The sequence below is a fragment of the Erpetoichthys calabaricus genome, chromosome 5, assembly GCF_900747795.2.
Source record: "Erpetoichthys calabaricus chromosome 5, fErpCal1.3, whole genome shotgun sequence".
In the NCBI taxonomy this organism is placed as follows: domain Eukaryota; kingdom Metazoa; phylum Chordata; class Cladistia; order Polypteriformes; family Polypteridae; genus Erpetoichthys; species Erpetoichthys calabaricus.
Window position 1 is genome coordinate 82114377 of NC_041398.2, and position 12506 is coordinate 82126882.

A 12506-nucleotide genomic window follows, 5' to 3' on the forward strand; every position below is an offset into this window, starting at 1 on the left:
ACACAGATTTGTTGCACTAGGGCTCTTTTTCACTGCTACACCACCAAATAGGTAGCGGTAGCTTAGGTATTGAGCGGTGAAAATGGACAGAGAACATTCCGAAACTGAAGCCGACGATAAAGTTGAACATGATGAACAGAAGAACTTTTGCCGAAAAAAGGAGTCATGTCCGTCGCCTGGAGATACTTTAGTTTTAAAAGGTCAGATGTGTAAATACTGTTTCTATACTACTGGATAATACTGCAAGCCAAGTTGTACTTGTTTTATTTGTTTTCAATACAGTGTAATGTTCCTGGGTACTGTGTAATAGTGTGACGACATGTTGACTTCATTCTCGACATTTCCACTTTAATCTTGACGCTTATGACGAGAATAAAGTCGACATGTTGACTTTATTCTCGACATTTCTACTTTATTCTCGCTGTTTATGTCAAGATTAAAGTCGACATGTTGACTTTATTCTCGTAATTTGTCATTAAAGTAAAACATCGTAAACTAAACTTCATCGTACAATGAATATTTAATTTACTAGATTTTTCTCAAACCCCGTCATAAGTTATATAGCACATTAAATGCTTTGTGTTAAGTGATTCTTAAACTGACTTCTTCTTGCACTAAGAGGAGGCGCCGGCAGCGATCACCAAACAGAATACATTCACTTCATGATCTTCCTACTCTCTGAACATTTAGAATGCTAAGATAAATACTTAATATAATTTTCATGGTGAAATGCATTAAAGCATGCATAAATCATATGGAGGCACGGCGGCGTGCCTGCCTTGCATTTGCATGTTTTTCTGGTGGGTTTACTCGGCGTGCTTCAGTTTCCTTTCAAAGTCATGTAGGATGTGGGGTTTTGTTGTGCTATATTGACCCTGCTAGTGTATGTTTTGCTTGTATTCATCCTGCGATGTGCTGGCGACTCGTTTAGAGATGGGCGCAACTCTGAATGGATGGCATAATTAAACATGTATAACAAAGATATTTTTAAAGTTCTGAACACTCCGTGGGCTAAGTTTATAACTAGTTTTAATTTCACAAAGACGTTTATCGTGTGGTGATTGGTTATGTGGTGAAAGAAAAAGGAAGGATAGGAACTGGGGTTTTGGTACGTCAGATAGAGACAGCATGCATGCAATAAAGATAGCCCGCTCAGAAGAACATGCATTGAATTCTGTGTTCGTGTCTCCGACCAGCAGATCACAAACCCAACATTTACACAATATTTAAGTTAAACCTGTGCGATAACTATTCATACATCCAGTTTTTTGGAGCCTCGTCACACCTGCCATAAAGTTCTCTACACTGAACATACACCTGGGGACCCCTTACTGCGAGAATGCAGCACTACCGCCTCACTACCATGCATGTGTAATACCTGCTTTAATGCATTTCATCATGAAAATGATATCAAGTATTTATCTTTGCATTCTAAATTTTCAGAAAGCAGGAATATCATGAAGTGAATGGATTCTGTATGGTGATCGCTGTCTTCTCTTAGTGCGGAGGAAGTCAGTTTAAGAAGCGTAGTGATTAACCACTGGGTCGGGGAACGTAACACAAAGCATTTAATGTGCTGCATTAATTTATGACGGGGTAAATTAAGTAATTGATTAAACATTGATTTTAGGAAGAAGTTTAGTTTACGACATTCTACTTTAATTATGAAGTAAACTATGAGAATAAAGTGGAAATGTCGACTTTAATCTCAACATAAACGGCGAGAATAAAGTGGAAATGTTGACTTTAATCTCGACATAAACGGCGAGAATAAAGTGGAAATGTTGACTTTGTTCTCGACATATAGTTTGTTTTTTTCTTCCCAGTATAGCTTAGCTTGAAGCAAGGTCCATATTAATGCAGTTTGCCTAAATGATGGTTCAGTTGGTAAAGATGTCATCACCAAGTTGCACTTGTTTTATTTTATTTTAATTTGATGAATACTGTGTAATGCACCTGGGCTTGAAGTATTGAAGTAATAGTGCAACTATCAGTAATAATACTATTATTTATTTTATTGTTATTATTTATTAGTTTAAATATTATGCAGTTTAATGATGATAAAGTTGTTTAAAAAGTCACTTTAACATGTCAGTGGACAGAGATTGTTAACATTAACAGAAAGTGTAGTTGGGTTTACAAAAAATATTTACTATTTATTCCTTTTCTAAGACATATTCGGTGCAATACAATTTTTGACAAGCACTTCGGATATTTTACTAAGTCTAAATGCCTCTTTGTATGGTTGAAAATATGTTGTCAAAATTATACTTTGTTTTTGCAAAATTTGTTCAATAAAAAGGTTCTATATTTTGACTGCATCTGTCATGCAATGTGATACCTTCTCCATTAGTGCCACCCCCTTGAAAACTATCACTTTATGGGGCAATGCAAAATTGTATTAATACTTGTGTGCACATTAAAATGTTTTTTTTTGTACAATGTACAATACTCTTGACAGTGGAATAGGTTATTCTTAGCCAGTAATTGCAGTGGAAAATGTGGTTAACATCCACTCATGCATGGGGAAAAAAATACCGTCGAATACCGTGAAACCGGGATAATTTAGAAAAATACTGTGATATAGAATTTTGGTCATACCGCCCACCCCACCCTCAACACAGACAAGATGAAGGAGATGATAGCAGACATGAGGAAGGAGGGGAGACCTCACCGGCCACTGTTCATCCGAGGGCTTGAAATGGAGAGGGTGAGGAGCATTATATACCTGGGCGTCTACATCAGTGAGGACCTCACTTGGACACCTAACACCACACAGCTGGTCAAGAGGGCCCAGCAGCATCTGTACTTTGTGAGGAGGCTGAGGAAGTTTGGTATGTTGACTAAGATCCTCTGCAACTTTTACAGCCGCATTGTTGAGAGCATCTTGACCAGATGCATCACCGTGTGGTACGGCAACACTACTGCTATGGACCGCAAACGCCTGCAGAGAGTGGTAAAGACTGCTGAGAAGATCACCAGAACCTCACTGCCCTCTCTGCAGAGCATCTATAACTGCAGAGTCTGCAGGAGAACTGCCTCGATCCTCAGGGACCCCACCCACCCCCAACACGAACTGTTCACACTTCTACCCTTAGGCAGGAGGTATAGAAGTATGAAATGCAGGACTTCCAGGCAAAAGAACTCCTTTTTTCTGAAGGCCATTAGACTCCTAAATAACTGACTGGAGTTTATAACCATCGTTCACCTCATTCTATCTACCTCACACAACTGTAACTGAATTTGACTTGTCCATCACACACCTACCTGCACATTACACTTTATACTTCTATTCTCTTTTTATGCTTTATGCTGCCTCTGTTTCTTATTATCTATCTGCTACTTATTAATGTTTATCTTTATACATTCATTTTGTGATTTGGTGTGGACAGCAAAGAAAGAATTTCATTGTACACGGAAAAGTGTTTCCTTACTGTGCACATGACAATAAACTTTGAACTTGAACTTGAATACTTCCCTCTTTCAACAGTAATTCAGCTGGTGGAAGACCGGTCGGTGTTAATGGTTGTAGATATTCTACGGGATATTGTAAGTTGATGTTTTCATCTTCCACGCCATCAGCATAGTCTACTGATATGCATTTAACCAATTTGCTGTGTAACCGATCGACAATTTTCGCGTTAATTCATTTGACTTCATCGTTTCTCAGTGCTAGGATTGCCCGTGTGCTCATTTCTTCTGTTGATTTGGACATAATAAGTCTTCTTTTTTGGGAACTTAAAGGGAGGAAAACGTAAAAATTTATAAGAGCTGTGAGTGCAGGAACTGTGTCTGACAAAAGCATTCACACAAATGAGAGGTGAGAGGACTGTGGGGTGATTGAAAATGGTTGAGAGGAGGGCGGACTTGAAAAAATCTCTTGGCAATAGTCTTCTCTTGCGGGACTTCAAAAAATTTCTTAGCAATAGACTTGTTTCAAGATTTTCTTTTATAATAGAGAGAAATATATGTATTTGACACCAAAACTGAAATTGAACCGTTAATTCATACTTGGGAAGACAAATGCAAACCAATATGAATCTTCCTATAAATGCATCAACAACCACTGTTTCAGTGTACAATGCTAAGAGTAAAAATCCAATCAGCTTTTAACTTGTTCACTCTGCCATGGGAGGCAACCAAAAACTGTAGCTGTAAAATAAAGTGAAGAGCTTTATAATTATGTTCAACATCAGAAAATTAAAGCAATTTTTAATTTAACTTCTGGGTTCAAGGATGCATTTCTTGACATCTTAACTGGTTTTAACACCATAAAAAAGGGGATGAATAGCATAGAATATAAACTTCATTCATTAGATTGGCATTTATTTAGTGACTGTTAATCTGTATAATGTTAACACTCTTTTACAACAGTGAATACAGAAAAGGTGTCTACAAGTAAAATAGCTAGTTTAATAACCAGCACTATATTTCAACTCACTCTCAACAACATTTCCAGCAATACAAAACCTTCAATCTGACATTCTTTGCAGCAATAATAATACGTGAAAGTTAATTCTATGTGCAAGAAAAAAATATGTCCCATTTGGGGTGCTTGTCCAGCAGCAGGGTACAAATCCAGTTACATAATGAAAAAAAACTGCTAATTTGCCCTTCCAAATAGAACATACAACAACACATCTCCCTGAGAAAACAACATTCTGAATTATGCTTTAAAGGAAAAAGATTTGTCAGGAAAAGATAAACTGCATAAACTGGCAATTAATAATGTCCAAAGTATAAAAATAATTTGTATAATGTGGTATGCTGACACGTGCTAAGGTACATAATGTATTTTATTGTGTAGTGATTCAATAACCACTGTGATGAAGAGGCTTTCATTTTTCACAAGGAATCATCATCAAAACATTAAAAAATAGATAAAATATAACAATCTATAAGAAGGAAAAGATCTTTAATAAAAATGTTCACAAAGAGTGCCTATAATTAAATTAGCACCTTTACAAATGGACACAGAATAGGTTCAATTGAAAAGTCTAGATACAAAAATCTCAGCAGTATGAGAAGACAATTTCCCCTTGGGGTTAATTAAATGTGTACCAAATACCAAAACATACAAAATACCAAAACCCATATATCCAAGAGCACTGTGTCACAATAGCAAAATAAATCAAGAAGTAGAGTTCAGGAATAATCTGAACTTATAAAGCATCACCATTAACCAAATAGAAAAAAAGGCTAACCGTTGCTTGAAACACATGCCAAAACAACATTTATGGTAAGAATGAGTTTTACCATTCATTTTAATTTTCCTAAAAGCCACAAAGTATAAAAGATGCAAAAGTACATTCTGTTACATCACTCTGCTTATTTTCAGTGAATATTGCAAGAATGTTCAATTTTACACATTTTGCAAAATTAACTGATCACAGATTAATTTCATATTCAGTACGGTCAGGAAAAGGGCAAAGGCAAACTTTGTCTCACAGAAACAGACAAATTTATAGACTAACCTCATCTTCTGATGCAGTATCTTGTGATTTATTACCATCATCCTCTTCTTCCTCATCCTCTTCATCATTTTGACTCATTTTTCCTACAATCCCATTCTCTTCCTCTCTTTTATCTAGCTGACCAGTTTCTGCAGTGACATAAGACCATCAATTTATGTTTAAAAAGAGGACAGAAAGCTATAAACATTTTTGAATATAAAAACAAATAACTTTAAATAAAAATGAAATGAGTAAAGGCTGAACTATACTTTTGCGGCCAATGCCATAGCTATGCAAACAGGCAGGATGAACCAAGAGGAAAAGTAAAAGGGTTGATTAGGTGTAGCTGTTTAGTGGAAAGTACAACTCTCAATAGTCCTTGCAAAATCAGTTTTTGACATTTATAGGTATCTTAGAGTTGACTAGGTCAGAAGAGCTTGAAAAAAAAAAAACGCTTGGACCATTTAATAAGCGGCTCTAATATAGAGAGAAGAATTCTTCATAGTAAAATCTGGTGTTGTTGAGACAGGCAATGGTAGTAACACTACCAAAAACATCACCTTTATTTAAAATTTTGGAACACAACTAAACATGAAGAATTAAAATTTACTTTAGTGGTACTTTCTATGGTTAACATGTGGATACTCAGCTTGAAGCATGATACCACTAGAAAGGAAAATGAAGAAAGGAATGCATGCCGGTACAAGATGAGACAGAAAAACAAAAGTGTATCTAATAAGGAATGAAAGACATTACTATTTAAAATACTACCTATCAGGAAAACATTTTAATATTTCTAGGAAAAATATATACTGACCTTTCGTTGGGGCATCCACCAGATGTTCTTGGTCATGGCTCTCCAGCATGCTTCTCCCCTTCACACTATGGTCTACTGTGTTACCTGCTTCATCCAATTTTATTTCTTCTTCATTATCACCATCTTCCCTTTTCTCATCCAACTGAGGAGCATCTGTCTTCTTAAGAGATGCACTGCCTGCTTTCTACAAAATATTAGAAGTTTCAAGTTTAACAAGCTTGATAAAATTAAATATTGCATTGGTAAAATAACATAATTTAACAGTAACCTAGTATGGAGGTAACTTCAACAAACAGCATAGCATCAAGTAGTTAAAGTGAGTTTGTGTTTTGGACACCACTGCTTTAACACAACTAACACCAAATAACTTAAAATAAACATTCAATTGCTCATTTGAAATTTTATACAACACTGATATACTACACCTTACTAATGTATTAAAGTAAAAAACGTTTACTATAATATAATTACAACAGTTATATATTAACTAAACCTAAACCATTTAACATGGACGCTCCCAACTATACTTCCTTAGAAGGCTGGCGTCTTTCATCATCTGCAATAAGATGCTGCAGATGTTCTAACGGTTGTGGCAAGCGCCCTCTTCTACGCGGTGGTGTGCTGGGGAGGCAGCATAAAGAAGAGGGACACCTCATGCCTGGACAAACTGGTGAGGAAGGCAGGCTCTATTGTAGGCACGAAGCTGGACAGGCCACTGCATCCACTGAACAGTATCATCTCCAGACAGAGGAGCAGCTTCAGCAACAGACTGCTGTCACTGTCCTGCTCCACTGACAGACTGAGGAGATCGTTCCTCCCCCACACTATGCGAGTCTCCACCTTGCATTTTTTAACTTGCACTGTGTTTTTATCACTCTTTAATTAATATTGTTTTTATCAATATGCTGCTGCTGGAGTATGTGAATTTCCCCTTGGGGATTAATAAAGTATCTGTCTGTCTGTCTATCTGTCTATTAACAATGAAAAGGTAATTTATTCATATTCACATGGCTAGAGTTGCTCATACTTGATCAGTTAAAACTAGTATGGAGAGGAAATATGGCTCACTAGTATTCATAGTCCTTTTATTATTTTTTAATCAAAGCATATATCACAGCATAAACAGTCATGTAAAAAAGTAAGTATAACCCGTTTCACTTCTGTGGTTTATTGGAATGGTAATGCCAATTTGCTCTTGAACAGATATTTGTGAGGGCATTGAGGTTTACTAATCCTGTCTACATGTGCTTTGCTAGCTTGGAAAATGCTTAAAACCGTGTGATATTTTGTGGAATGTGCTCAAGAAAGTTGCAGCGTGCCATTCAGCCCATGTACTTGCATAGCAAGAGTTTTTTTCATATGCTTGGCATTAAAACAAGTCTTCTTAAAGTGATTCTTTAATGTGGGTGGGTTGCCCTGCCAAGGCTATGTTTACCCTCCCCTCTTGTTTGTCAACCCATTGACAGAATATCAATGAGAATTTGGAGAGTATTCAATTTGGGAACATAATTACATTACAAAACTATCCAAAACATCTTAAAAATATTAGAAAATTAAGACATTTTCTAAATGCGCAGGATACAGAGAAATTAATTAAATTTATTTGTAACAGGCTTGACTACTGCAACGTGTTATTCACTGGCTATTCAAATCCTTCTTCATGCAGTTTTCAGTTAACTGAAAAAACTGCTGTGAGAATTATTACAAGAACAAGAAAATATGAATATATAACTCCAGTTTTCAAGTCCTTGCAATGGCTCCCAGTTAAACTTAGGGCTGCTTTAAAAAAATCCTATTTTTAACATATAAAGACTTAAACAGCCAAGACCCTGCTTACTTATTTGAAATTATTATTACTTACAAACCAGAAAACACAATAAGATCTCAAGATGCTGGCCTACATATGATTAATAGAACTAATAAAATAACAATGGAGGCTAAGTTTTTAGTTACAGGGCCCCTAAGCTGTGGAATGATCAGCCTGCTAATATAAGAGATGCCCCTTCAGTCTCAGCCTTTAAATACAGGCTGAAGACTCACTACTTTAGTCTGGCATACCCTGAGTAAAGGAGTGTTGGAATCATCAGTTGAAAAGATTACCTCATCAGATTGGATGGCCCCACACAAACTCTACTATAGAATGCCAAGAAGAGGGGGAAGGCCGAGGTTTCCAGGACTGTGTTTGTCTTTAACTTTCTCTTACAATTTTCATCTCTTCTATTGTTAACTGGCCATAGTTCATCAATTAATTAATGAACAGATACTGTTGGTTTCTATTTATGTTTATCAGTTTCTATTTTGTTTTCCCTGTGTTTTAACAAATGTGTATCTTTAAATGTACTAATTCTATTTTTAGTAATTAATACAATCTATACTTCTATTTTACTTGAGAATTTTTCATAGTACTCTTTGTCTGCACTAAGTGAGTGTTGTACAAAAATAAGTTGCACTGTATTGTATTATATTACATCATAAGATACACAATAGATTCATCTGCACCTCATAAAATTAAGTTATGATCCAACAGAAAATAGTGACTTACTCATAAGAGGAGGCTAAGTAGCTATATGTGGTGACCACGACCAACAAATGATTGCCAGGGCACTTTTACAGACATTACACAGGTCTGATATAGTAAAGCAGGAGCCAAATCCTTACAAATCTGTTGTTTTTACTGATCATTCTACATTCCCGTCCTCATTTATAGTCATAGTTTCAAGGTGGTAACCAAAAAAAGAAAACAAATAATAAAATAAAATGGTAAAAATCACAAAAAGTGGTGAAAATAGTGCTCACTGTCTGTGACAGTGTGCAATCCTCAGAGCAGCCATGTTAAATGGTTTAGGTATGTTGTTACAAAACTGAGGCAGTGTGTGACTCACTGGCATGACCCACTAAAAGATTCATAGCGTTCTGTAGGAAATGTAGTCTCAGATGGCCTAGGGAATTATTCAGGGGGAGCTGTAGTCAGTTAAGGTTACAGTAGCTTAGTCTTTGTAGGTTGGTGTGTTAGAAGTTTTGCCCACATTAAGTAAAGCAGTAAGTGGAGTGAAGCTTCTTTATGAGCAGGGTAATTACATAATCTGGTAAGATGTTTTAAAACAGTAATGTTTATTTGGTGATGATGTATGCTAATTACACTTATGCCATATGTTAACCCAAACCAACAAACCCCTAAGTTTGCCCAATAGATAATAAATAGATACCATGTCAATAAATTCTATAAAAAGCCCAGAATGGCATAGGTACTTTTATTGCAACAGATAAACAATATTTATTAAGCGCTACACATGTGTAAAAAACTATTTTCTCTAAATTCAAATTACACACTGCAGCTAACTACCACACCACATTGAGAACACAACCCTTTAGTAAGTTATGCCATTTTTTTCAAATTTTCCTAAAAATGCATAAAACTTTAGTCTTTATAGGACTTTATTAGATTCAAACACTGAAGCACATCATGGTTGATTATGCTATAAGCTTCTACACATGATTTCTAATCTTAACACAAGAGCATAATAATGATAATATACAAATTCAACCAGAAAGCATGGTTATTAGGCAGCTAACAAACACGTTTCAAAGGAAACAAAATGCTGAAAAGAAAATGTATTGGTTTATTTTGTATAGATGTACCTAATCTTCTATAACATTGCTTATTTCAAAGTGTCATGATTAGGTTTCGCGTGAGTGTCGAACACTATTTTTAGGTCCTTCTATTGCAGTCGTTTCGAGGGCCATTTTGGGGCCGCTTCCTGCTTTGCTAAGGTTTGTGGTTTCTATTGTTTTAACCCCCACGTAATCGGTGCAACAGGATAAATGGTTGGCTGGGGGTTGTTTTCATTATCTGATCTGGGGATGCAAACCCCCTAAATAAATTAAAAAAAAAATACTTCTTAAAAAAAATTGTTATTGTGCATCTATCTCATGAGTTTTATTTGGTTTGACCTCTTTCCCTGTTTTTTCAACTTCAGCTCTTGTCTCTTGTTAAGATTTGGTAACCAAGTTAATTTTTTATTAGTTTTAATTTTATTTTTTTTTTCACACTTCTCCCAGTTTAGCTCTGTAAATAATCACCTGTCCTTTTCTCAGCAAGACATAAAGTTAAGATCATGTTCTAGATTAATTTTACAATTTGTGAGCTGCCATTTTATAATCTTACAAAAGCTGTAAAACCTTACAAGTTTACTTGGGCCCCATGCTCAACACTTTACCTGTTTAACTTCTTACACACATTTTTTCATTTATATTCATTTCACTAGTTTATACTCTGTCCCTGGTTATTCTGTGTACTGCTGTGGAATGGTGACTTCCCTTGTTCTTACATACTGTTTTCCTACTTTGTACTGTATGTATAAGCTACTCCAATATAAATACCATGTGGCGTTACAGCAAAAAACAAATTTACTGTCCTTACCCTGGGCCAGCAGAATAGCGCAATCAACCCTAAAGGCAAAGCAATAGTCAGAATATAAATTATCCAAAGCCAAGGTCGTTCATCTGCAGCACTGATCAACTGACTCCACACTCCAGGCTGTTAAGAATGGAAGAAGGACAAAAAAAACATTGACCTTACTAAAACACAATATAGTTACATGTGGTAACTGAAAATAACATCTGTGTTTCTGTTCTCTGTCAAAATATTCTATGACTGACAAGAGAATCACATAAAAATCTAAGCATCCAAGAACAACTTTAATTTTGATATTGGAACAAGAAAAAAAAATGAAAAAAAAAGCAGTACGACACAGACCAAAGGTGAGGGAATATGCACAACCTAGACTGTGTGGCCTCTACAAACACTGTGGTCTATGTTAACAAATGTTTAAATAAATTCATATTAAATTGCCTTACATATTGCATTTAACGAGCCAACTTGCAGCTTCACTTATACTTAACACTAGGGGGCTCCGCCCCCTGCTCGCTTCGCTCGCCAACCCCTGGTGTTGTGAAATTACAAAGAGCGTGATGTATGAATGAGATATAGCATAGTGTGAAGGTGTAGATGACGCATATAGGAAGCAAATAAAGTTGTCCATGTCCAAAAACGGGCTCAGAGAGGTAGATGCTAACTTTGTGTATTGTTTGTCCTTGTGATTTGTTGATGGTCATGGCCAAGGTAGGTTTAATGGGGAACTGTCGCCGTTTAAGTGTAAAAGGTAATTCCAGGTCAGAACTTGTAAGGTTAATTCTAGGAATTAGAACAGTATTGTTAGCATGTGATGTTGTAAGAAGTTTTGCTTCAATAACATTGTGTGGCATGGTGTTGACGACTAAACGTGTAGCATTGCATAAACACTGTTTAGTGTTAAGGTTTCTTAATAGCATGAGTATTGTTCCGTTTTTAAGGCTAAGATTGTGTTGTGGTAATCCGGCTGGGTTAATAGTGTTCAAATATTCTAAGGGGAAATTAAGATGGTCATTGTCGTCATCAGAGTCAACTTTGTCAGAGCTTAGAAAGAGCTGTGCAACTCCAGGAAGTAATGAAATGACCTGGTTACTAATGTGATCAACATTAATATTTTTTGGACATAATATAGTTTGTTGTGTTAAAAGGGGTATTTGGTGTAATGAGATTGCTGTTCCAAATATCTCCGTAACTCTTTTGAAAGCAATGCCAATTGTCTGCGTATTTTAAGGTGGACTGCAGAATAGCCGAGCGCATGGAATGTGGAACAATAGCTAAGCACTGTGTAAAATCTCCCCCTAATAAAAGTACCTTTGCTCCAAAGGGAATATTATTATTTATCAACGTTTGTAGAAGTTTATCAATGGTGTTGAGTAAGTGACTGGATGGCATTAGATGCAAAAGCAAATGAACTATTGTAGGATCTAATGGAGTTCATAAAGTTTTCACTTTCAGGTACTTCGTCAGTTAGAAGCTTCTGTAGATATTCAGGATATGAATGTAACGGAGGCAGTCTAATTTGACCCTTTTGACAATAACGTGTAAATTCATTACTTGTATTGCTAGTTGTTTCTTCAGGGAAGTTAAGTGAATGATAATGATTGCAAATGACATTCAGTAATCCCAATGAATTTTCATGAATTGCGTTTATTTATTTTGTCCCTTCGCTGCCGTTTTTGTATCTCTGAGACTCGAGGTGTTTTGTTTTGAACCCTTGCCTGTTTCGATGCAGCACTTTGAGACGCGTGCTGTATGCGTGTACGTTCATTGTGTCTGTCCATCTGCGCTCGTTTCTGTTAATGTGTTAGTTGAGCTTTGCGTTTTT

At 36.1% G+C, this 12506-nt stretch overlaps 1 protein-coding gene across 2 annotated transcripts in view; it reads right to left on the bottom strand.

Annotated features, from left to right (window-relative positions):
- clgn (calmegin) overlaps positions 1 to 12506 on the bottom strand; it is a 126458-nt gene that overhangs the window by 17533 nt on the left and 96419 nt on the right. For both annotated transcript variants that reach the window (XM_028801710.2, XM_051928241.1), the window contains exons 12-14: positions 10691 to 10807; positions 6271 to 6454; positions 5475 to 5602 (exon numbers count right to left, since the gene is read on the bottom strand). In XM_028801710.2, the coding sequence (XP_028657543.1) occupies positions 5475 to 5602; positions 6271 to 6454; positions 10691 to 10807 (429 nt within the window). The remainder of the gene's footprint in view (positions 1 to 5474; positions 5603 to 6270; positions 6455 to 10690; positions 10808 to 12506) is intronic.